This window comes from Pithys albifrons, chromosome 6, assembly GCF_047495875.1.
Source record: "Pithys albifrons albifrons isolate INPA30051 chromosome 6, PitAlb_v1, whole genome shotgun sequence".
NCBI classification, from domain to species: domain Eukaryota; kingdom Metazoa; phylum Chordata; class Aves; order Passeriformes; family Thamnophilidae; genus Pithys; species Pithys albifrons.
In genome coordinates this window covers 62805588-62827734 of record NC_092463.1, presented here as the reverse complement: position 1 = coordinate 62827734, position 22147 = coordinate 62805588, and the positions used below count along the sequence as shown (strand labels likewise).

At 44.1% G+C, this 22147-nt stretch overlaps 1 protein-coding gene across 2 annotated transcripts in view; it reads right to left on the bottom strand.

The window, feature by feature from the left end:
• SHANK2 (SH3 and multiple ankyrin repeat domains 2) overlaps positions 1-22147 on the bottom strand; it is a 283596-nt gene that overhangs the window by 1299 nt on the left and 260150 nt on the right. The window contains exons 20-24 of one of the 2 annotated variants that reach the window (XM_071559239.1): positions 19307-19366; positions 18937-19067; positions 17577-17688; positions 14104-16516; positions 1-3503 (exon numbers count right to left, since the gene is read on the bottom strand). The exon at positions 1-3503 is cut by the window's left edge and continues 1299 nt beyond it. In XM_071559239.1, the coding sequence (XP_071415340.1) occupies positions 2930-3503; positions 14104-16516; positions 17577-17688; positions 18937-19067; positions 19307-19366 (3290 nt within the window). In that variant the 3' untranslated portion in view covers positions 1-2929. The remainder of the gene's footprint in view (positions 3504-14103; positions 16517-17576; positions 17689-18936; positions 19068-19306; positions 19367-22147) is intronic. The other variant, XM_071559238.1, reaches the window with a different exon arrangement.

Genomic DNA, 22147 nt, shown 5'->3' with positions numbered 1-22147 from the left:
CAGTATATAAACAAAAGTTGATCCTAAAACCCAGAATACCATAATTCAGAGATCTCTACAGCGACTTAGTTTTCACTATCAGAGTAGCATGAAAGGAATGGATGTCCTCTGCTCCCCCCTCTCTGCTCTCCTCACCTTTCTTTTATAAGACACGACGTAAAAAAAATCACTATTTCGTTGGCTCTGTATCGTCTTCAGCCTCTTTCCTACTCCTTGCACTGCACCTACTCTCTGAGTACCTGAAAAGATGCACAGCAAGACACACACCTGTGCAAAAAGGGGTGATGCCAGCTGGAATTTAAAGGGTGTGGCAGCACTTGTTCAACAGAAACTCAACGAGAAGGTTGTGATTCAAAAGCAGCTTCAAAGTCAACTTCTACGTTTTCTTTTACTACCCTTATTCTCTAATTCTGGCACATGTTATAGAGGTAATAGCAACTGTACCCAAAGAAACAACAGTAACAACAAAAAAAAAACAAATTAAAAAAAAAGAAAAAAAAAGAAGAGCATGGCAGTAGTGGTTTATTTACTGAATTCTGTCACGTCACCCAATGGAAGACAACGATGGCTAAATCACCATCTTCTCACCTCTCAAAGTGTGTGATGGCCTCAAATTGCCTGCATCGACCTTCTGAGTGGAACTGCCACTTCCTACACCACCCACGGAAAAATTCAGTACTCTTGGAAGGAAAATGCCTCAGGACTTCATTTGTTTTCATTACAAGGTCCCTCGGAACTTTCAATACAAATACAGATGGTAAGTCAAAAGATGTGCTGTTCCATAAAGGGGGCAGGAGGCTAAATAAGTTGCTTTTTGTGAGTATCCAATGCGTTGGTAACTATAACCACTTTTGAAGAAATATTCATCCTCCTCTGTAGAAGTTCTAGCAAAGATAGAAAATATAACACAGCTCTGCTGGTTCAGATGCATCCAAATGAGGTTGATTTTAAAAAGGTCAAGACTTTATAATTATTCCACAGAAATAGTAGTAAACCACAAAAAGTGTTTTTTTGTTGTTTTGTGTTTTTGTGTTTTTTTGTGTTTTGTTTTTTTTTTGTTTTGTTTTGTTTTTAACTTCCTAGCACTGAAGTGGCACAAAGGCTGCCCAGTAGACCAGCCACTTATTTTCTTAAAATATTGTGCTTATAAACTATCTGTACAACTATTTAAACTTGCAGTAAAGAAAGATATTTAAAATGCTAAACTTTATGTACTCATACTAGGGCTGTTGCAGACCTAATTAGACACTTTTTTGTGAGCAAAAAATAATCACAATAAAAAAATTAGAGATAGGCTGGACCATATCGAGGACCACAGAAAGGAAAGAAAGTTCAGGTGCCTTGCAAAATGTAAGAGAACCTGAAAATATGGTAGGTAGGCTGTTCAGCCACCCACACCCAATTTACCCACCTTGGAAATCTTGAATGTTCTGTCCAGAAAGACCCACAAAACTCACAGGTATTCAGAGGTGTTAATTACAAAGGGGAGTTCAAACATGCAGAGAGAGAATTGTTAACTTGGAAATTTAACAGAGGAAAAAAAAAGAGAGGAAAAACTTCCCAAGAAAGTGGTGTGAACCAAATGTGGGTGTTTGACTGAAGTCTCCTGGGCAGCTCCCCCTGCCCCAACACCCAGCCCTGTCCTGGCAGGGGGGAACACCCCTCTGTGCCAAGGGAACAGTTGGCAGCACCCAGCTCCTCCAACACCCAGCCAAGACCTGTTCAGACTGATCAGCTGAGACCTTGGAGCCCTCCCCATCCTCCTGGGCCCTTGGAACACACACACCCCCTGAGACACTACAGCTCTTGCCATCTTGGAATTGCCTTTTTGCCTTTTTTCTTTTTAAACAAGCTGAAACATTTCCATTCCTAACAGTCTGAAATCCCTCTCTCACTTAAAATCCTGGCACCCTTCCCGCTGACTTCAATGGGAACATCCATGTGTCTTTCCTTTCTTCTTGCCTGATGTTCAAACTAACCAAGCACTGAATCAAACAGAACACTCTGCAGTGTCTCACTGGCCAAGTCCAAAAGTGCCTCTCTGCACATGACCCCAAACTTTTTCAGGTTTGTGGAGTTCACACTGAGACTTAGCAGTGGTTCAGCTGGTTGAAAACTGGGGGGGTCTCAGGTTCAAACTAAGCTTCATTTTTTTGTACCTCTAAGAGTGCATCCCTGCTTGGGTTTTTATGCCACATCTGCATCGTCTTACAGGTCAAGCCAATGGAGCGTATATTGAACTTGTTCTGCCACCTTGGAAGAGTGCTAAATACAACTGCAGAAATAAAGAAATACCAGGTAAAACAGAGCAAGGTTACCTTGAAACTCATGCCAGCGGAACAACCAGCTTCACTGCCAACAAATCAGAGAGCTAAACCAGTAAAAAAGAGCAATGTGAACTCCAGGAGCCATCGCAGTGTTGTGCCTCTGCTACTGCTAATAAAACTGGGTTTGGATGGAGTGAAGTGACCTGTCCTCTTAAAACAAGCCAAGAGTTGGGGATGGAAGCCCATTTGGAGACTGAATGTCAAGAATAGAATAAAATAAAATTCAATATTTTTTTTCGAATAAAAAAGCCCTGAAATGTTTGGAATTTTAAATGGAAAGAAAAGCAATTGTAAATGGAAGAAAATGTGACGATCCCACCAAAGGGCACCAAGAGACAGTGCTTTTGAAGTTAATAATTGTCTCTCTCTCATATCTCCCCACAACTTTGAAATAAAATGGCCCCACTTCTTTAGCATCTTTAGGTTTGTGTTTGGGCATCTGGCATACAGTCTGCACCATCTGAGTACCAGGAATTCGACTGGTTCCCCCTCCCCACCCCCCAATTTTGCTGGGTCTCACAGGCAGACAAGGCATTTGGGGTATGTCAGTACCAGCCCATCTCTAGTTATCAACAGAAGGTTGTGAGGCAAAATAGCTATTCTTATCTGTCCAGCAGCTGCTTCAAAGCTCTTTCTATGTTCATTCTGTGCCCAACTCTAGTCACTCCAAGGTCTATCAGATCTTCCTTCTGTAGATTTGGTAAATGTGTGCCATCTATTTCATTGTCCATAAACGTTTCTTTATGTTCACCTAAGTTTAGACTTTCCAACCAATCTGCCACATCTGGTTTAGTCCACAGGTGGACAGGCTTAGTTGTAAAAGGCTTATTTGAGATTGGCTGTTGTAATATTGAGGGAGAAGGAGACCTGCTGCGCCCTGTGGTCAAGCCAAAGAGGTCCCCAGAAGGGGGCTGGCTGGGGAGGCTAAATACATCGGACAGAGTTGGAGAAGGAGATGAAGCTGAAGCAGAAGCAGTCAGAGGAGCAGGAAGGATGTCTTTATTGATCTCTGTTGGTGAAACCACAGGGCTTGGAGCATGCCTGGCTCCTGAGGTCCTGCTGTCATAGTCTGGGGACCTGCTCTGCAGTGTGATTGGCTGGCTGGCGCCGGGGCGGACGGTGAAGGTGATGGTTGTACTCCGTGTACCTGAGACAGTGCTCATGACCTCCATGCTCCTGCAATACAAACAGACAGGCACAGTCAGATCTGGCAGCTGCAAGGCTTAGCATGGGAATGCTCAAGTAATTCAATTTTTTAACTAGTCATGTGAGGTTAAAAGTATAAAAAATGGTATAATTAAATCTTCCCCAGAAATGACCATCAATGGTAAGCCGGAGTTAAAAACAAAACCTCTGCTCGGGAGCAGTTCAGGAAAACACCTCCCAGAGCACATTCTTCCTTTTTAAGGCCACACCAAATGAACTCCTGGGTAAATGAGAAACACCAAGTGGGTCAAGCACAGGAGCACTTTGTGTTCCCCCTTGAAGTGTGATCAGGAATGGAACTTCCTTTTGTCATGTGGAGGGTTGGGATCCTCCAGTTCAGCTTTAACTCACTGGTCTTACACATAACAGTTGCAGGAAGTTTCAGAAGCATTGGATTTTAGATCTTTGGGTGTCCACTTATGAACTTCACAGTATGTTTGTGTTTTAGGATATGTTTATCATTCCAGTTGTTCACTGAACATTCCCCATGAGCTCCCCTTCCCTTTCAGTTCAGCTGGACTTTTCATGCTTTAAACACAAAACTGTCTTTCTAAGGTTCCTAAAAGACTTTGTGACCATTTTCTTCCACACAGAAGTTCTACTTTGGCAACTTCACTGCAAAATCCAGGGGACAAACTCCTTGTTGCTGTGCATGCCCAGGGGTGACGTAGTTGACATCAAGTTTTGCCAAAAGAAAACGAATTTCAAATGACAAACTAAGCACTCTGCTGCCCAGGCTGACAGGGTGGGGAAGGAGCAGGCAGCTCTGTTTTTGCCTTGTAGCTACAGAAGCAAATTTGGAAGGTTTGAGTCTGTTCATTTTATAAACTATTTAACCCCACAGCCCTTATTCCCATGAGAAGAGTCTGGAGTCAGTGTGTGCACTCCAGGATGTGCCACAGAACTCCTGAGTGCCTTGAGCTCCAGAGTTTTTCACTTCAAAATTATCCTGCCAACTGGGAAAACCTTCAGCCAACTAACTGAAAGCACTTGCAGACCAAAGGAAGGGTTTATTTATCCTCGAAGCAATGCCAAGGACTGCAGAGGATGGTCTGGCTGATGCTGCAGTGAGATTTTCACCCCAACCCCTGACTGAAGCTCTCTGTTTCTGAGGGCCAGATTGCTCCCATGCATGACCTGTCCTGCCTGGGCAGAGCTGGAGGTGACTTTGGTGCATGATGTCACATCCAAATGCTCCCATTAACCCTCCAGATTCACTGCTGTGCACAAAAGATCTTATGGAGCCACAGGAAGACCAGGGTTGTGGAGCCCCAAAGCTGAAGTGCTGGTGTGGAAGAAACTGTGGTCTCTTCCTAAGTCACTGCCTAAAGGTTTTGTGTTAATTGCCACCGAGTACCAAAAATAACCCACACAGCAGGGGGCAAACCCCACCTCTCTTCTTTTTGAGGTATGACCCTCCCCACTAGATCTGCTGTATGATGGGATACCTTCTCATGCCCCTCTGCCCTGGGTGGCTTTGCTCATGGTGGCTTTGCTTCTTCCAGCAGAGCACTGGAGCTGCTGGCAAGGGGGATGTGGCATGTGGGGTTCTCCTGGCTCTCTGGGTCCCTTCCCCAGTGCCATCCAAGTGGGAAGGCCCACGGAAAGGGAGTGATTTGGGTTTGGCCACTCACATCCTGCCTAGAAGAGTGGTTCCAATTTTAAATGAAAAGATGGTGGGGCCAGCACTTCTTGACCACCTTCCCTAACCTTCTCCCCTTGGGAAGTGCTAATCCATCACAAGAGGAAGAAACATAGGCAGTGATAAAATCCAGGTTATTAATTCCTCTTGGCTCACACTGCAGCCCCAGCAGCCCTGACCTCAGACCTCCTCCAGGGATCTCCTGCTTGGCTGTGGTGACAGCCACACACCTGCATCACCTCCTTTGGTGGGCTTTGGCACATCATGAACCCCCCCAGACACCAGGGAACTGCAGCACTGCCACTGCAGCATTCCAAGGACTCTCCTGCCATGGGGAGTCTCATTCAAATAAAGCTGTGACACCACGTTGTTAGAAAAGCACCAAGAATAACTTCTTGGAGAACACACGTCTTATTCCCAGGAACGATCCTGCTGATTTCCCACAAGTTGTTTCATGGAACGTGGGGATCTTTCTGGAAGATTGGTACTTTCTTAACCCCAGTAGGAACAATCCTTCTGCCACTTTTGGCTTTGTAATTTGACAAAGAAAGGAAACCCTTGGTAAGGTTTTGACTATTGCCTGTGATTTTTGTGAGTTTAATGGCTCTCATTGTCTTCTAAGGCTGGAGCTAAGCATTCTTACAAATCAAGAAATGATTAAATGCTGCTAATCAAGGGGAGCAAGTAATTTCTACCTACTTTACCTGAGCACGAGGAGTCTCACACTCACTACACTCATGATCTAATTTTAAATCAACAAAAAGCCTGCTTTGTAAAAGGCTGCGGTAGTGAGGGCACGAAGACCAGAATGAGCTTTGTAGAAATGTGGAAATTAATCCCAGATCTTCACCTGCAATCACCCTTCTACTTAAAATTTCTGTCTTGCAAATACTAGAGATTACGGTTTGGCACTGACAGTCATCGAATGATGAAAATCCATCTCTTAGACTAGATGCTGAGAGATAACTTTTATTAACTGACTGACAGCTCCAGGTTCAGGATACACCTTCTGCTTTGTAACTCAGTTTTGCTGCTTCTCTTCCATATTTTTCCTCTTCTAGACTCCTTGTCCATACCTGTTCAGGAAATCAATGCCACTGTTCCTTTAAATCAAGCGTATTAAGCCACTAAATTAAAAGCCCCAGAAGCAGAGTGTGTGCTCTTATTTTGAATATTCCTCAGCGAGTGTTCCCCAATCTTCGGAGCCCCATGGGCCACCCAGACTTTGGGTCCTTTCCTTCTGCTAGCCTGGATCAAAGCAATGGAAACTCCGGAAAGAGTGGCTAGAATTTTTTTTTAATTTGAGCTGATTATCCAGGTTTCAATACCAGCTCAGGAGTTGTGCAGCTATTCTAAATATCCAAAAGTATTTCATGACCATGAAGAGACTCAATCCTACAGCAACATCCTTTCTCCAAGGAGGTTATTAGTTCTCCTACACACTTGGCAACACAGACAAGTCTGTGGCACTTCCAGGCTTTCATTCCAAGACAAGGGATCAGACCCAGCCAGCATGGGTTTAGGAGGGGCAGGTCCTGTCTGACCAACCTGATCTCTTTTTACCATCAGGTGACCCACCTGGTGGATGAGGGGAAGGCTGTGGATGTGTCTGTCTGGACTTCAGCAAGGCCTTTGACACTGTCTCCCATAATATACTCCTGGAAAAGCTGGTAGCCCATGGCCTGGACAAGTGTACCCTCTGCTGGGTCAGGAGCTGGCTGGAGGGTCGGGCCCAGAGAGTGCTGGTGAATGGAGCTGCATCCAGCTGGTCACCAGTGGTGTTCCCCAGGGGTCTGTGTTGGGTCCAGTCCTGTTTAACATCTTTATTGATGACTCAGATGAGGGGATTGAGTCCATCAGCAGCAAATTTGCTGATGACACCAAGTTGGGAGGGAGTGTCGACCTGCTGGAAGGCAGGAGGGCTCTGCAGAGGGATCTGGAGAGACTTGAGAGATGGGCTGAGTCCAATGGGATGAAGTTCAATAAGGCCAAGTGCAGGTCCTGCCCTTTGGCCACACCAACCCCCTGCAGCGCTCCAGGCTGGGCACAGAGTGGCTGGAGAGCAGCCAGGCAGAGGGACCTGGGGGGACTGAGGGACAGGAAGCTCAACAGGAGCCAACAGTGTGCCCAGGTGGCCAAGAAGGCCAATGGGATCCTGGCCTGGATCAAAAATAGCGTGGCCAGCAGGCCCAGGGCAGTGACCCTTCCCCTGGACTCTGCCTTGGGGAGGCCACACCTTGAGTGTTGTGTTCAGTTCTGGGCCCCTCAGTTCAGAAAGGATATTGAGGGGCTGGAGCGGGGCCAGAGAAGAGCAACGAGGCTGGAGAAGGGACTGGAGCACAAGCCCTATGGGGAGAGGCTGAGGGAGCTGGGGGTGTGTAGCCTGGAGAAGAGGAGGCTCAGAGGTGACCTCAGCACTGTCTGGAACTACCTGAAGGGAAGTTCCAGCCAGGTGGGGGTTGGTCTCTTCTCCCAGGCACTCAGCAATAGGACAAGGGAGCACGATGGGTTCAAGCTATGCCAGGGGAAATGGAAGTTGGAGATCAGAAAAAATTCTTTACAGAGAGAGTGCTCAGGGATTGGAATGGGCTGCCCAGAGAGGGGGTGGATTCCCCATCCCTGGAGGTTTTAAAACTGAGATTGGACACAGCACTGAGTGCCATGATCTGGTAAAGGGACTGGAGTTGGACCAAGGGTTGGACTCGATGATCTCAGAGGTCTTCTCCAACCCAATCGATTCTATGATTATTTCTCCTCCTCCCTTTTTTTTTGCCTGCCACATCAACTCCAGCATGTTAGAGAGACTGCTGCGCTGTAATTGCAGTCCAAGTGAAAAAACCCCAAGGATATTTATGTAACTCCTATGCATCCTAAATTATAATTTATGACATCTTCAATACAATCTGTGATGCAGACACAGCCTTGAAATCATCCTCTGTCTTGCATTGTATGGTAGATTGGTATCCTGGTCAATAAGGAACAAGCACATTCCAGCTAGAGAGCAGGCGTGGTTTGTCCTGTTGTGGCTTTTCCAGATTTTTAATAAGAGCAATTTCTTATGCCTTATTTGATCAACTGTTATCCTAAACATATTAAATCTGTATTAAACCTGCCAACCCCCAAATTTCATTTAAAACAAAAAGGTGAAAAATCTGATAATTATTTTAAATAAAATTTGCTCTATTAGAATCAGCATATGGTAGTAATTTATAAACATTTGCTGCTGTGAGGCTGCACTAATTGCAATGCCTATTTATGTTGCCTCATATTAAAATCAAAATATATAACCTATATGCCACAATGCCTCCAAGTATAAAAGCCATCAACACAGCCTGGAGGCAAGAAATGCTTTCAAATTTTAAATGATATTTGCAGGATTGAATTTTGCTGTTAATATCAGAAGGAAACGAGTGAAAGGGGGCATTGGTGGAGCAGGTCCCATGGAAAACCCCCAAAAATCATTCTGCTCAGCTCATGGAGTTGTTTTCCAGTGCCACAAACCAAAAGACTTGGTGGTTCTGACACAGCTCTTCCATTGTATCAGAGAAAAGCATCTGAACAACCAAGAGAAGCAACAAGGGAGTTCCTATACAGAGGTACTGAGAGAAATAAACTTCTTCCAGAACTCTGAGACCACACAAACCCCAAACTTTGTCTTTATCTCTCTTAATATTTTTGCTTCCTTTTTGGATTGTCAAAGGAAAATTGTACGGTAGGAAAGTAAGACAATAATTGTCTGTTTTGGGGGAAGATGGAGAACAATCCTGACGTGCTGACTGGCAGGATACAGAGCTCCTCACAATAGTGTTATTTTGGGAGAAGAATTGAGAGTTGGTTGGTGTCTGTTGTGAGTAAGGCTGTGCAGTTGGAGGAGAGAACAATTCTGAGGTCTGTGGGAGTCTGTCTGTTCCAGGGTTTCCATGTGAATAACACAACAGTCTGGAAACTGGTTGGGCTTTATTTTGAGCCTCACAGAGGTGTGCAAAACTTCAGTAATTGTCCTTCCCCAGCCCTCCACCTCCAAAAATCCAGCATGATTTGGGCAGAATTTGGGCACATTTGAAAAATTACACTTCTTATTTATGTGCTCAGACATAAGTTCAGGAATCTTCTCTTATATGCTCAGGTTATTAAAACATTTTCTGAATACTTCTCTGATGAATGTGGCTTTTATTTCATCTTGGGATAACACCCTGCTCCAGGATTTGGGATGGTTATCACTTCTGTGACAAAGTCAATACCAAAGTCCCTAAAATGCAATAACAGTGAGTTCAAAAGAAGCAGAATGTACAGTATAGAATACTCCATGCTTTATGGTGGGCACTTACTTCATGGCACTTCAGCATGACCATCCTCTGACAACAGCAGTCATGACAGCAAATAAAAATGACAAAATGGAATGACTGAAACACTGCAGAAATTACTGACAAAGCAAGCAATCCTGTGAAATTGGTGACAAACAGTTAACAGCAAGAAATGAACACAGTGGATGAGCAGTAAAGTGAAAAAAACCAAGGCTTGAGAATTATCTCATGTATCTCATTGTCTGTGAGACCCAGACATCCTTTACAACAACACAAATGTAGAAGCAGTCCCTGGATTTGCTATGAAGCAGGACTTGCTGCTAAGTTCAGCTCTGCTTTACCTGTTTGTGAAAAAAACAGGAACTTTTTTGGACACTCATAAAAAGAAACAATTCAGAGAAAGCCAAAACCATTTCACTTGTAAAATTTGTTGTCCCAACGCAGTACAGCTTATTTTTCCTAGAGGACTCAATCTTCCTGGTTAGGCATCCTCCAGAACTCCTATTTTATAATGAGCATTTCCCACTACCAGGAGAGATGCCAACATGCTCCAGAGGGCACGGGCACACTGTGCAAACACAGAAACAGAAACACAAGCACCTTTTGAAACAGGAATTGTTTCTCCCTGTGGCAAAGCCATTGATCACTCTGGTACTGGTGGTGGGAGGGAGCAGCAGCAGTTGCTGTTCATTACTCCTTGTGAGTCCCCAGAGCCAGAGTGCTGTTTGCACTGGGGGCTGGGTTTTCTCTGCCCAGTAGCCACGGCACTAATTAATTAATCAATCATGCTGGCATTAACTGGTGGATCTCAGTGGCTTCCACTTGATCAGCATGTTGCTATGTGACTGCAGGTTCACAGACAGAGCCAGCACTCCTCCCTTCACCCAATGAAAGCCCTGCCTTGCTCTTCTCCCCAGTCCTTTCATCAGCTCCAGATAACAGCCAGTAGCCTCTCCAGTGAATTTATAGCACTGCTGTATTTATAGCACTGCTGTATTGATAGCACCCATCCCGTGCTCCTCACCGACAGCAGAGCGTCACCTGCCAAGGCAGGGGCTGCCTCCCTGGGGCTTCCCATCCCTGCACAGGAGCATGTCCAAGCTGGGAAACAGGGATCACAGCCACAGCTCATCACTGGGGGACTTGGGGCAAGCAGAGCCCCATATTGAAACAACTCTCAATGTTTTCCATATGGAGGGACAAGGAAAACCAGAGGGAGTGACAAGTGACAGTCAGATGTTGGGACCTGACTACATGGACAGATTGGATTAAAACCTCTCCCACCAGGACTGATGGCCATAATTTCCCAAAGTAAATGGTGGGCAAAATTGGGAGTGGAAGCTGGAGCTCTGTTCTCCAGCTCTTCTGGTCAAACCCTTTCACTATGCTTGTATTAGCACAAAGTGAGGAAGCACATCCTCTCACTTCTTCCTCGTATTCCTTCTTCTCCCAGACTCCTTTTCGCTATCCCACTGCCACTGAAAAGCAGATGGTTTCCAGCTCCTTTCCATGCTCTATTTAAAATCCTGGAAAATCAGTGTGTCCATAAGGACCAGGGAAAACTATTAATACACCATGTAAAATTATTGCTAAACCCATGTGTTATGGGTTTAACCAAGTAGGCCAAGAAGTCAGACTTTAAAGTTCAAACCAGGCCTGAAACTGTCAGCTGACTTCTTCCAGCCAATAATATTGTATTCCATACCATACTACATCATCTCAAAGGGTGTAAAATCCAGTGTGTGGGAGTGGCTTGGTTAGTTCCATCATGGCTGCACTAAGAGGAGGACATCTGGCAGCTCCTCTACTATGCTAGGGCCTGCTCCTGCTGCCTCTGCTTGCATTTTGTTTCCATTCAGGGAAGTAGAAACATTTTTGTTGTTACCCTTTCTGTTTCTTGCTAGGAGTCTTTTGGAGTGCTTATGAATTTAGAGTAATGGGCTTTGTATTAATTGGGGAGTGGGAGGTTATTCCTTGTTATGTATATGTAACTTGTGTAGGTGTGTGTTATATTGTAGTTTCCTCATACTTTTTTCTGTATAAATACATGTAGTTAGTTTCAGCATAAACCTGCTTCAGAAGTTTTTTTCCTCTCTCCCTCTTCTTTTTCCCTTAGCTGGTTGGGGGGAGGAGGAACCCTTTTCACTCTGTCTTGGACAGTTGGTGATTTGCCAGCTCAAGCCAGGACGCCATGGGCAGAGAATAAAAGCCATTTGGGGTAATTTTAATGTAATAATTCAGAAATGCTGTTCAGGACTGTAGAACAATATCTTCCTAGTCCTCTTTAATCAAAAACATACAAAGAAGATATTTTCATGGGTTTCAGTAGCAAGTCATTACCTAGCTATCCAGGGTTCAATCCACCCCTGTGCTACCCTAATACTGTGACTGACCTACAATTGTCCATCTACTGGCTGTGAAGAAGGAATTTTTAGGGATAATTAGGATTCCAGTCTGGGCAATAACTTCGCATATTGCCTAATAAGCAAATACATATTTTTAATTTCATCAGGCTGCTTGTGCTGTGAGCATCACCCAGTTGAGCCTGTGAATGTTGTTCCTATTTATAACACTTCCCAATCCCTCTCTTTGGCTGAAGGATGGGAACAGGCAGACTCATTTTTTATCACTTTTCCTTCAGCAGAGCTAACGAGTTGTTCTTTAATTCAGCAGAATCCCTGCTTTCCATGACCTAACATACATTTTCTCCCTTTCTAGTGCTACCTCACAGGAAAGGGCTACAAGATGTATAGTTGGTTGTCATAGGCTTTATAGTACTTGGGAAAAAAAAATCCAGAAACTCAAAGAATTTTACCTTTAAAATTTAAATCTTAACTCGAAGACTTGAAATTCTCACAAGATGGTATTTCTTGGTCATAGTATTTGACAGCTCTGTGCCACTGCCAGCTTATCCTATTTATTCCCTCATGGCTTTTTTGGCATTGTTACATCCCAGGATCCTCCCTCTGGTTTGATTTTACTTTTCAGGAAAGCAAGCAGGATTTCAGCCACATGGAAATAATGTTTTGGGGAGTTTTGTTTCAAATTCAGCCTCTGTACCATAACAAACACTAAAGAATTTGCCAAAGCTGAATTAGAAAATTTCAAAAAGCTCAAGGATAGAAAAGCAACATAAATTTGTAACACTACCCAAGGCAGATCTTTCTTTAAAATATGGGACTACTGTTCCTTCTGTAGTAATTTGCTTTTCTCCAATAAGGTGATACAGTTTTTCATTTTTTTCCAGCCTTTACAAATTCTAAGTGCTTTTTCTCAAAGAAATGTATCTCTATTTAATTCTACTTTTCATTTTCCTCTCAGTAATGATAATATTTTGGCATATTTACAGTACATTGTAGTTGGTAGTTTCGGTTATTTTCTAATGAAACAGGGATGATAAAGATCCCCACTGTAATCTGGAAATACCTATCAGCTTAAAAATAAATGACAATAAATAAAATACACATGAAGATAAAGGCAACATGGTCCTGGGGCTTAGGAAGAAACATGACCAATGTCTAGCAAAAGTAGTATTTTTTTTCATGTATGAAAGCTTTTCCTGTACAACCAACTCAATTCCTGCTCTGTTTAGTCAAGTGCTACTGACAGCAATTACAGAATTTCAGTGTTTTCCTGCCATTCCTTCATTCTAAAAATTGTATTCCCTCCGTACCAGCAATTTGATGACTTCCATCTCACAGGAAAAAATATGAATACCTGATGCTGAGGCTGTTGATCCCAATGATGAGCAATCATTTGCAATCAACAGAGCCCGCCTACCCTTAAAAACAAACTATCTTCGTGCGTGCAACATAGAGCAGCTTTTCAAAGGCTGACCTACTTGTTAACCAGCAGAATAATTCTAATAAGTTTTCCTTAGGTGCCATCTTTATAAAAACACAGCCAGCACTGCAATTTTGCAAAAAACGCATTTCTGTGGAGCAATCTGGGCTAAACAACTTGCAATATTATTTCAGGAAAAGGCACTTTCTGTATGTAAGGCCAAACCATTCCACACCACAAAACAATTACCTCAATCTCTTAATAAGACTGATAAAATTGACAGAACTTAAACCCCATAATAACAGCGAGTGGCAGAGATGCTAACTTAACTTTTTAAGTAGCAACATGAACAGCACAAAGTGATTTCAGTGAGTAATTTTCTAAAATAGCTTTATGCTTCATGATAAAGTGGATTGTGAGAGGTCTCAGCACGAGTCAAATGACACCACACAGTGAATATGAAGCAACCCCAGGCAAAAACATGTTTTACCTGTTTGAAGCCAAAACAGCTGATGGGACTGAAGAGAAAATAAATTATCACCCCATCAAAAAAAATAGAAAGAGAAATCTGAGGAGCCCACATCAAAACAAATGAAAGGTTTGTGACAATTGTCCTTGAAGTTGGAGAAGACTGGGAAAGTTCCTGTCCTATGGTGTGGGCTGCACAAATATTGACATTGTAAGTAATTCTTGTCTTACATAGACTATTTGTTAAGCAAACACACAGAACAGAGTACAGTCTTCTTTAATCTATGTGATTTACAGGGGAAGCTAGTGAAGGGATGACAAAACCAAATCAATCAAACCTTTATCAGAAAATGATTTGGTTAATGAGTTTTACCTTGTAGTGAGACTGGCGGTTTTTGTTCCGGGCGGTGACTCCAAGCCCTCCCCTGGCTTCGAGGATTTCTCCCTGTTCATTTGCTGCAGTATTGAGTTCAACTCACTAATGACATTCGCCTTGGGGCCTGAGAGGATGGGGCTCTTCACCTCCGGCATGTCCCCCCAGAGCTTGGATGTCCTTTGGGGGCCAGCTTTGGCCATGGGGGGCTGGGCACTGATGGGGGGCGGTGGCGGGGCAGGGGGAGGGATCACAAAGCTGTCCACGCTCTCCTCGATCAGCGCGTCCTTGTAAAGTGCATTGCTTTTGCTGATTATGGGCTTCATTTTTGGCTTGGGAGGTACTGGGGGTTTGTCCACCAGAAATGTTTGCCCATCTGCATAGACTGTACAAGTATCCACGTTCTCCCCCCCTTCCGAGGATAAGGTAGAGATGCTGGACACCGTTGAGATAGTGCTGGTTGTCTCTAGGTGGTGGTCACTGCTGCTTCGGCTGTCCACCTCCTCAATCCCAGAGTCAGTGACGTTATCAAAGCTGTCAGGGGGTGGCAGGAAGGAAGCAGGCAAACAGTTTGAAAGACCCACTTGCTTTTTGCTGTCTAAGGAGTTTGTTGGCTGGCTGGGGGCGAATGAGGTGGCCGAGGGTGCACCGTTCTTCCTCTGCGCCATCAGGTCTGTGAGAGCCGAGCCAGGCGCCGCGCGGTCGTCGGGGATGTCGAAGCTGTTGGCAAACTCCAGGGGAGGGGGCAGTGGCTCAGTGAAGAGAAACTCCTCATCAATGTCGACCGATGCCAAGGGTGGAGGCGGGATGCGGAAGGGCAAGATGACAGGGTCGTCCATGGAGCTCGCTGCCACAATGGTTTTGCAGGGAGATGCCGGTGGCTCAGGAGCAGCAGGTGCATTCAGGTCACCATCCTCTGCCTCCTTGCTCCCCTCTGGCCTCTCTACTGGGGAGTTTTCAGGGCTTGGCTCCAGCTCAGCTCCCTTCTCCTCTTCGTCTTCGGGTGCATCATCCGCTTTGGCTGTGTCCACGGTGTGAACCATCAGCAAGCCAGCTGACTTTTGCTGTGAGGTATCCACGATGTTTATCAACATGTTTTTCTTCTCCTCAGCTTTCTTTTCTTTCCCTGCATCCGTTTCATACTTGTTCTCAGTCTCCTGCCGCCTCAACAGGCCGCGGGTGTTTTGCCTTGTGACAGTAGCAGTGACAGGAAAAGTCGTTTCCATGTTGGGTCTCAGCTTCGTATCGATGTAAAGTGGTTTATTAAGGTCTGTTTTAACAGCATCTCCTTTGCCTGGTATCTGCTGTGTTTGTTCTTTCATGGCTCTGTCCCTGGCAGAGAGCGCAAGGGCTAGTGGTGAGTTTGGGTCCAACAGCTTCCCTGTGACGGGGTGGACATAACTATCGGGGTTGGAGGCGTTTGACGGCTTGGCTGCCACCATACTGTTCTCAGTGCCTTTCGTTTTGGATGAAGCATTTAATGTCCTTGAGTCACTCTGATTGCTGGGGTCACTGCTGTTAAAGAGACTCTCAGGCTCTCTGGGTACTGGAATGGGCGATGGCGACATGAGCTGCCTGAAACCCTCCTCACTGCTGAACATCGCTTCCTCCGTGAACTTGGATTGCCTCATGCGTGGGGTTGGTGGGGTCAGTCCAACATCCTCGTCTCCCAGGTCTGTGGAGAGGAAGGCTGGGGAATTCCTCCTTGCCTCCAGCCTCTTTTCCCTGTCCCTCACTGCCCCTGCGATGGCTGCGGCGAAGGGGCTGCTGACCCCCAAGCTGTCGTCGGGCCGGAGCTGCCCTGGCTGCTCTGAAGACTGAGGGTCTATCTCCATGCTGCTCCCTTGGCTGCTTTTCCCGCTGCTGCTGGTGGATGGCTCTTTGACAATGATGGTTGGGATTGGAATGGAGCAGGTCTTTTCAGGGCTGTCCTCCACATTGGACTGTTTGACCAGCATGCCCTTCCTCCTGGCTGGCTTGGCTGGCACATACACTGCTTTGCTGGCGATCTTCCCGACCTCGGAGTAGGGATTTTCGGGCATCTGTGCCCTCTTCCTGAAGTTGGCCTGAGACGCAGCACTGCGGCTGTACAGGTCCTCGGAGTCCAGGGAGTACCGGTCCAGCTCCCGCCTGTAATAGATCCCTTTGTCCCTTATCATTGTCCCCACGCTCTCAGGCCTCACCAATGAGATTTTTGCACCTGAATTCTGGTTGAATGGAGGTTTGATAGTTCCATAGCTCCTCGTAGTCAGGGATTTGTGGGAGTTGTACAGAGAGGGAGAAGGGGGTGGTGGTGAGGGAGGTAAGGACTGTGGTGGTGGTGGGATATCTTCAGAGGTGTCAGGCATTGAAAGACTTCTGGTGAACTTCAGCATAGGAGGAGCCAGAAACTGCCGTTCTTCCTCTGTTATTCCTAAAAAAATCAGAAAGTGTGTTTAAAACACTGTCTTCCACTAGGATCCCTCTGTATTTTTACTGCATTATCTCTGTATCCAACCCCAAATTGCAGGGTGCATTTCCCACATGCAAAATCCTAAAAGAGGTCTTTTGTTGACTCTTATCAGGAATTCTTGCTGAACTTCAGGGCCCCAAGTGCCAGAATTGAAAAGGATGCTACAGTATTTTAATTAAACTGAGCACTGATGTGAGGACAAATGTTTGGGGTTTATGTGTCACCAAGGTAGCTGCAGAGAAGCACATTTTCTATGAAAATTATTGAACAGGGAAGATATTCTGTGCAGAACAGGAGCTTCTGCCTTGCGCCAGCACTCTATAAAATGCATATAATAATGTGACTTGGAAACCTAATGAATTTTTAAGGTGCATTTGAAATTTAGCAAGGGGGCCATGAAGATCCTATTGGAGAAAAAAATCATAATGTTTCCTTTCAAGAGATTGCATTACATTATTACAAATAAGGCTTTTAACATAAATAAACTGGGTAATATTAGGGTAGTTTGGATGCTAATTTTACATCAGCATAATGTGTTTCTAAATAGATAAAAATCACTACTAAGAATACTGTCGAAAACAAAGCAAACCCAGATTTGGTCTGCTTTTCCTTTCCTTGCTGTAAAATCACCTATTGCCATAATTTGATATGAAAAAGGGTGAATCTTAGTCCATTTGATCGAGAGGATTGCTTTGTAGACTACACAGCATCACAACACTTTCGCCTCAGGAACAAAGGGATCACACTTTTGCTTTGCAAAGGACTTGTACTGATCTTTTTTTTTCCTTGTTAGAGGCAACATTCTAAAGAAACCAATCAAATTATAAATCCATACTTGCCAATTGCCTTCAAAGCAGAAGGTGGAAATTACATCACCTTACACTGAAACTTCTTTGTGTAAAATTTAAACAGTCACTCACCGAGGCAAAGGTGTTGGAGAAATATGCTTTAAGAAAGAAGTAAAGTTACTACAAGTCTTGTGATTAATGCACAAGCAAACTGTACAGGAGAAGAATTTTACCTATCGATTTTTGTCTTCTCATTGTACCCCGAGGTATACCCAGAAAAGGACCTTGAGGACTCCCTGGAACAGTGGGTGTCATCACAGCAATACCCTGTCTCTCATACACGGACTACAAGAGAAGCAAAGAAAAACCCCACAAGCATTAAAGTAGGAAAGTCTCTCTCACATGCAAATAACTCTTCTGTCATAGCTGCTAATCCATTATCCCTTTTACTTAGAATTCCTAAGGAAAATAATCATTATTTTGGGGAGGAGGAGAAGGGAAGGCTGGGCTTTATTTGCATACAATGACAGCAGCTGTAAGTGGAGCTGGTTGAAATTATTTACGAGGCCATACATCAAGTTTCCAGCACATTTTGAGTGTGTAAGAAAATGGAAGAATGAGTAGTTGCATTTTGATTCATTCACTTCCAAATACCCAACTGCAACCCCCATAGGTATTAATGTTTCCTCTGCAGCAAGTTGAAGGTTCTGAAGGTCAGACCTGTGCTTGGAATGTTGCACAGACTCCAGGTGTCTGGTGCAAGGTCACACTGGCAGTCAGCACCTCAGCTGGGAGCTGACCAATGCCACCTCAACCCCAGTGCTCTCAATTGTCCCACCTTCTCATCACAAAACTATTTGCATTCTGCCTCTTAGAATAGGCTTGTTACGTCAGGGCTGCTGCTCTTTAAGAGGGGTGGGTAATGGAAAAATATATCTAATATGCAATAAACCCAACTATTTTTTCATGTGCAAAGTTTCATGACAGCAAATCCTGCAGCTGAGTAACCCAATTCCAGAGTTCTGGAGTTTAATTTTTAATAGGTGCTATAGTATTAATGTCAATTCTTCCCTCACAGATCATTGTGCTTTATTTAATTGAGGTTTAGACATGCCATTAAGAATAATAAGAATCTGCAGGAGAGGAAATCTCCACTTTAGTGGGGATGGTGTGGCTGCACTAATTCTGGTGCTGGAACTGAAGAGGCACACCTTGACTTTCTGCAGGTTTTTTTAGCTTGGGCTTAGTGTTGCAATGACACCTCCACGTTCAGAACTCGCTGGAGTCTCACCAGCTCAAGTCCACATCTGCTTGAGGAACAGCAAAGGATCAATGCTTTGGGTGTGACAGTCTCAGAATAAATCAGGATATAATGAGAAAGGTTTTATAGGGGTGTGTAGACTGTTCTGTCCCAAGACTATTATTAGAAATGCAGAATAGACCGTGCCTTAAAAGTTCTAAGATAATAAAACCAAAATGATCATATATAAACGAGGTTATTCAATTAATTTCGTTGTATGCCTTACACTCTGCCCAAAGACCCTCTCCAACCACTTCCAGAGATGAAAGTAGTACCTCACAGCCGCCACTCACATTCATATCTGTAGCTGAGGGAAAACATCTACTAGAAGGCCTCTGTTTAATAGTTGCCACTCTTGAGTCCACAGTTGCATTGTCTGCAATTCTTGATGGCTTGGAAACTGGTACTATTTCATCCACCTTATCTGTAATATAAAAGCATTCAGTAAAATAAATATCATTCGTCCCAAGGAACGGAAAAGTTACGTATTGCAAGGTCAAAGGAAGAGATTTACTTTTCAAAAAAATGCAAAGAAAAAGGTTTTTTTTGGCATTTTAACAAGGCAACGCTTGAGCATCATAAGTCGTGCAAGCCGAGCACTTTTTACTGCTGCTACATCACATGCATGCTTTAGTTTTAAGCCTGCATGCATTGAATGTTTACTTAGTGTGACTCGAAAAACAATCCTCTTCTTCAAACCTTCAAAATGTGAAGGGACAATATCTATATAGAAATGGAGAGAAGACCTTTAGAAAGAATGAATCCGTACAGCACTGTCGCAAATAGAGATAAGCAGACTGTACTTAGTCATCAGAATTTCAGTGATAATTGGACAATAACACGTACTCCAGAAGTGCTCCTTCATGCCTATTCTCCTCAAGTAATCACACACTAATTTATTCACAACCTTTGGCTTGTAGACTGACATTACTAGCTGCATCATTTGTTTAAATGAAACATTTATATGTGGGGGGTTTGACTTTTTTTTTGGCAATGTATTCAGCTGTGGTCAGAAACAGACCAAATAGGCAAAGTCCAAATCTGAATGAGATCTTCAACATTTGGATTTGGGATTCTGACCTACCATATGACATGATGATAAAATACAGGGAGGTTTATTCAGGCTATTCCAAAGCTGAGCACTGGTGTTGGCCCCGCATCCAACTTTGGTCACAAACAAGCTTCATCAGCATTTAATACAGAGTGTTACTGTTACTCCCTCAGACTCAAAGTACTTCAAAGTACCATAGAATCAGCTAATTATTGCCTGACAGCTCCTTCTTTTTGCCCCTTCCACTGCCATGAAACGAGGCGTGGAGAGATTAAATGAGTAGCCTAACTGCCAGAATAATTTGAGTTTTTTATCTGCACTAGAATCCTAACTTGGATCATACCAACAGGTTTCCTTACTACACATTCCATGGCACTTGCTTTTCTGTAGCATGTTAAATTAGTGTTTTGCTTTCTGAAGTTTCTCAGAAGTAAGGATTAGTTACATAGCCTGTGGTGTTCATGAGAGTGGAATACCTTAGCCTGGCTCCTGGGCTTCCACAATGTGAGTCAGAGCAATGTTACTTTGCAGCAATTAAATCCCTCTCCCAAATTATTGATTATTGCTCCAGCAAACAAGGATAGCTACTTCATTAGGATACTCTAGACTGAAAAAAAACCAAAACCAACAAACCAAACCAACCAGGGTTTTGGTGGTGTCACTATGCCAAGTATGGGATTTAGGGATTTAAGTTTACCTCTCACAGGAGAGCAGCACAGTCAGGGCACTGGATATTGATATGGATGGGAATAAAGCAGGAGGAAAAGAGCTTTTGATCCCTTTAAAACAGTAGATCTGGCTGATGCAAGGATGATATTTTAAATGGGAGAAGAAGAGAGGGAAGAACTTTTAGCCTTCAGGTTAGGAAGAAGGTTCTCCTAGAAGTGGATATTTCAGTGTCACAGAGGGTCAGGGAGCAGGCAGGAAAGGAAAGGCTGAGCAGGACCAGTGAACTGAACACTGCTGAAAACTGCCTCACAAGAGTAGTGTTGCTGTTTCTTTTCAATTGTTCTGCTTTAGTCTAGGTGGGATTTAAATCATCCAGTGTAAGGAGAAAAAGAAAAAAAAAATCTTAAAATTATCACATGTATTCAAAAATAAAACAAACTTCACGTCACATTTTGTAATACAAACTGTGAACTTCTGAAAGAAAAATATCTGCACTTCTGCTTAGCCAAAGGCATCAGAAAGCAACGGTGTAACCATGAACATTTGACTGATACAGCAAAAATATGGCCAGACTGCAGAATCACACTCAGGGGATCTGTCACCAAGAGCTTCAACTGGGCAGAGGTTTCCTGTTAAGGCTCTCCCACCCTTGCTATCATCCCAGAAGCCAAACAACTGGTCTTTGGGATCCAGAAAGAAGGAAGTTTTGGAAACTGAAGCACTAGGCATTCCAAATATGTACATAAGAAATATCAATATACCATGTAAGAAGTGATCCCCTTTATTTTTAACAGACACATGTACCCATATACCCATTCAGACAACAAAAAGCTACAGGGAAAGAGTGATGAGGCTATGACAGACACTTGAAAAGCATGAGAATATTTGTTGGGGATGGAACATACATACCCTCCAACTGCACTGATTGGCTAGACAACAGCACAAGTCAGATCCTGAGGTTGGATCTGAGCAAAATAACAGTTGGCACCAATTCTTAAACCATCTACTACTTCCCCATGGAAAAAACCCCCTTGTTTTGTGTAAGTTTATTGCAGGTTTCTTGCCTGTAGACAGGTTCCCAGTCCTTCTCACCCTATGGCTGATCCCATTGGAGTCATTTTTTGTGCCTTGGAAACTTGGAAATGGGAGAGGAGAGTAGGCTAAAGCTTAAGCTGCTTTGAAAGGAACTCTTTGGGGCTTCCTCATGTGGCAGCACTGCTGCATCTCCTTCTTTTGCTCTGCTGCCTTTGGTCAGGAAGCAAAGGTTGAGTGGAGGTTGTTTGGAAGCTACAACAAAAGAATTGGAAGCCATGGAACCGCCAGCACGTGGGAACGAGCCTGACTTGGAATGGCAGCAGCTACATGGCGGGTCCTGCAGAGCAAGTCCAAACCTCCACATCTGGCCACAACTGCACCACCCTTGCACTATGCAAAGCTAAAACTTTCTCACTGCATTACCCAACGTGCTAATGAAGGCCAAGAAAACGGACTAGCCGGATTGTACTTCGCTTCACTCAAACTCATCCCAAAGAAAGAAGATGTAAACATATTGGGACAAAACTTGGCTCACCTGTGCCTTGAACTGGGCTGTTCATATGCACAGCACCAGTGTGCAAATCACTTCTGCACCAGAGCCACTTGTTCAAAAGCACGTACTGGAATAATTTGTCAGGCTTGCTAATTAGCTGCTCTCCCAACCTCCCTGTGATCTCAAATACTCTGCAGCATGCATTTCTCGCACCAACGAGAGGGGAAGCTTACAAGCTCATGTTGGAAATTCTCTG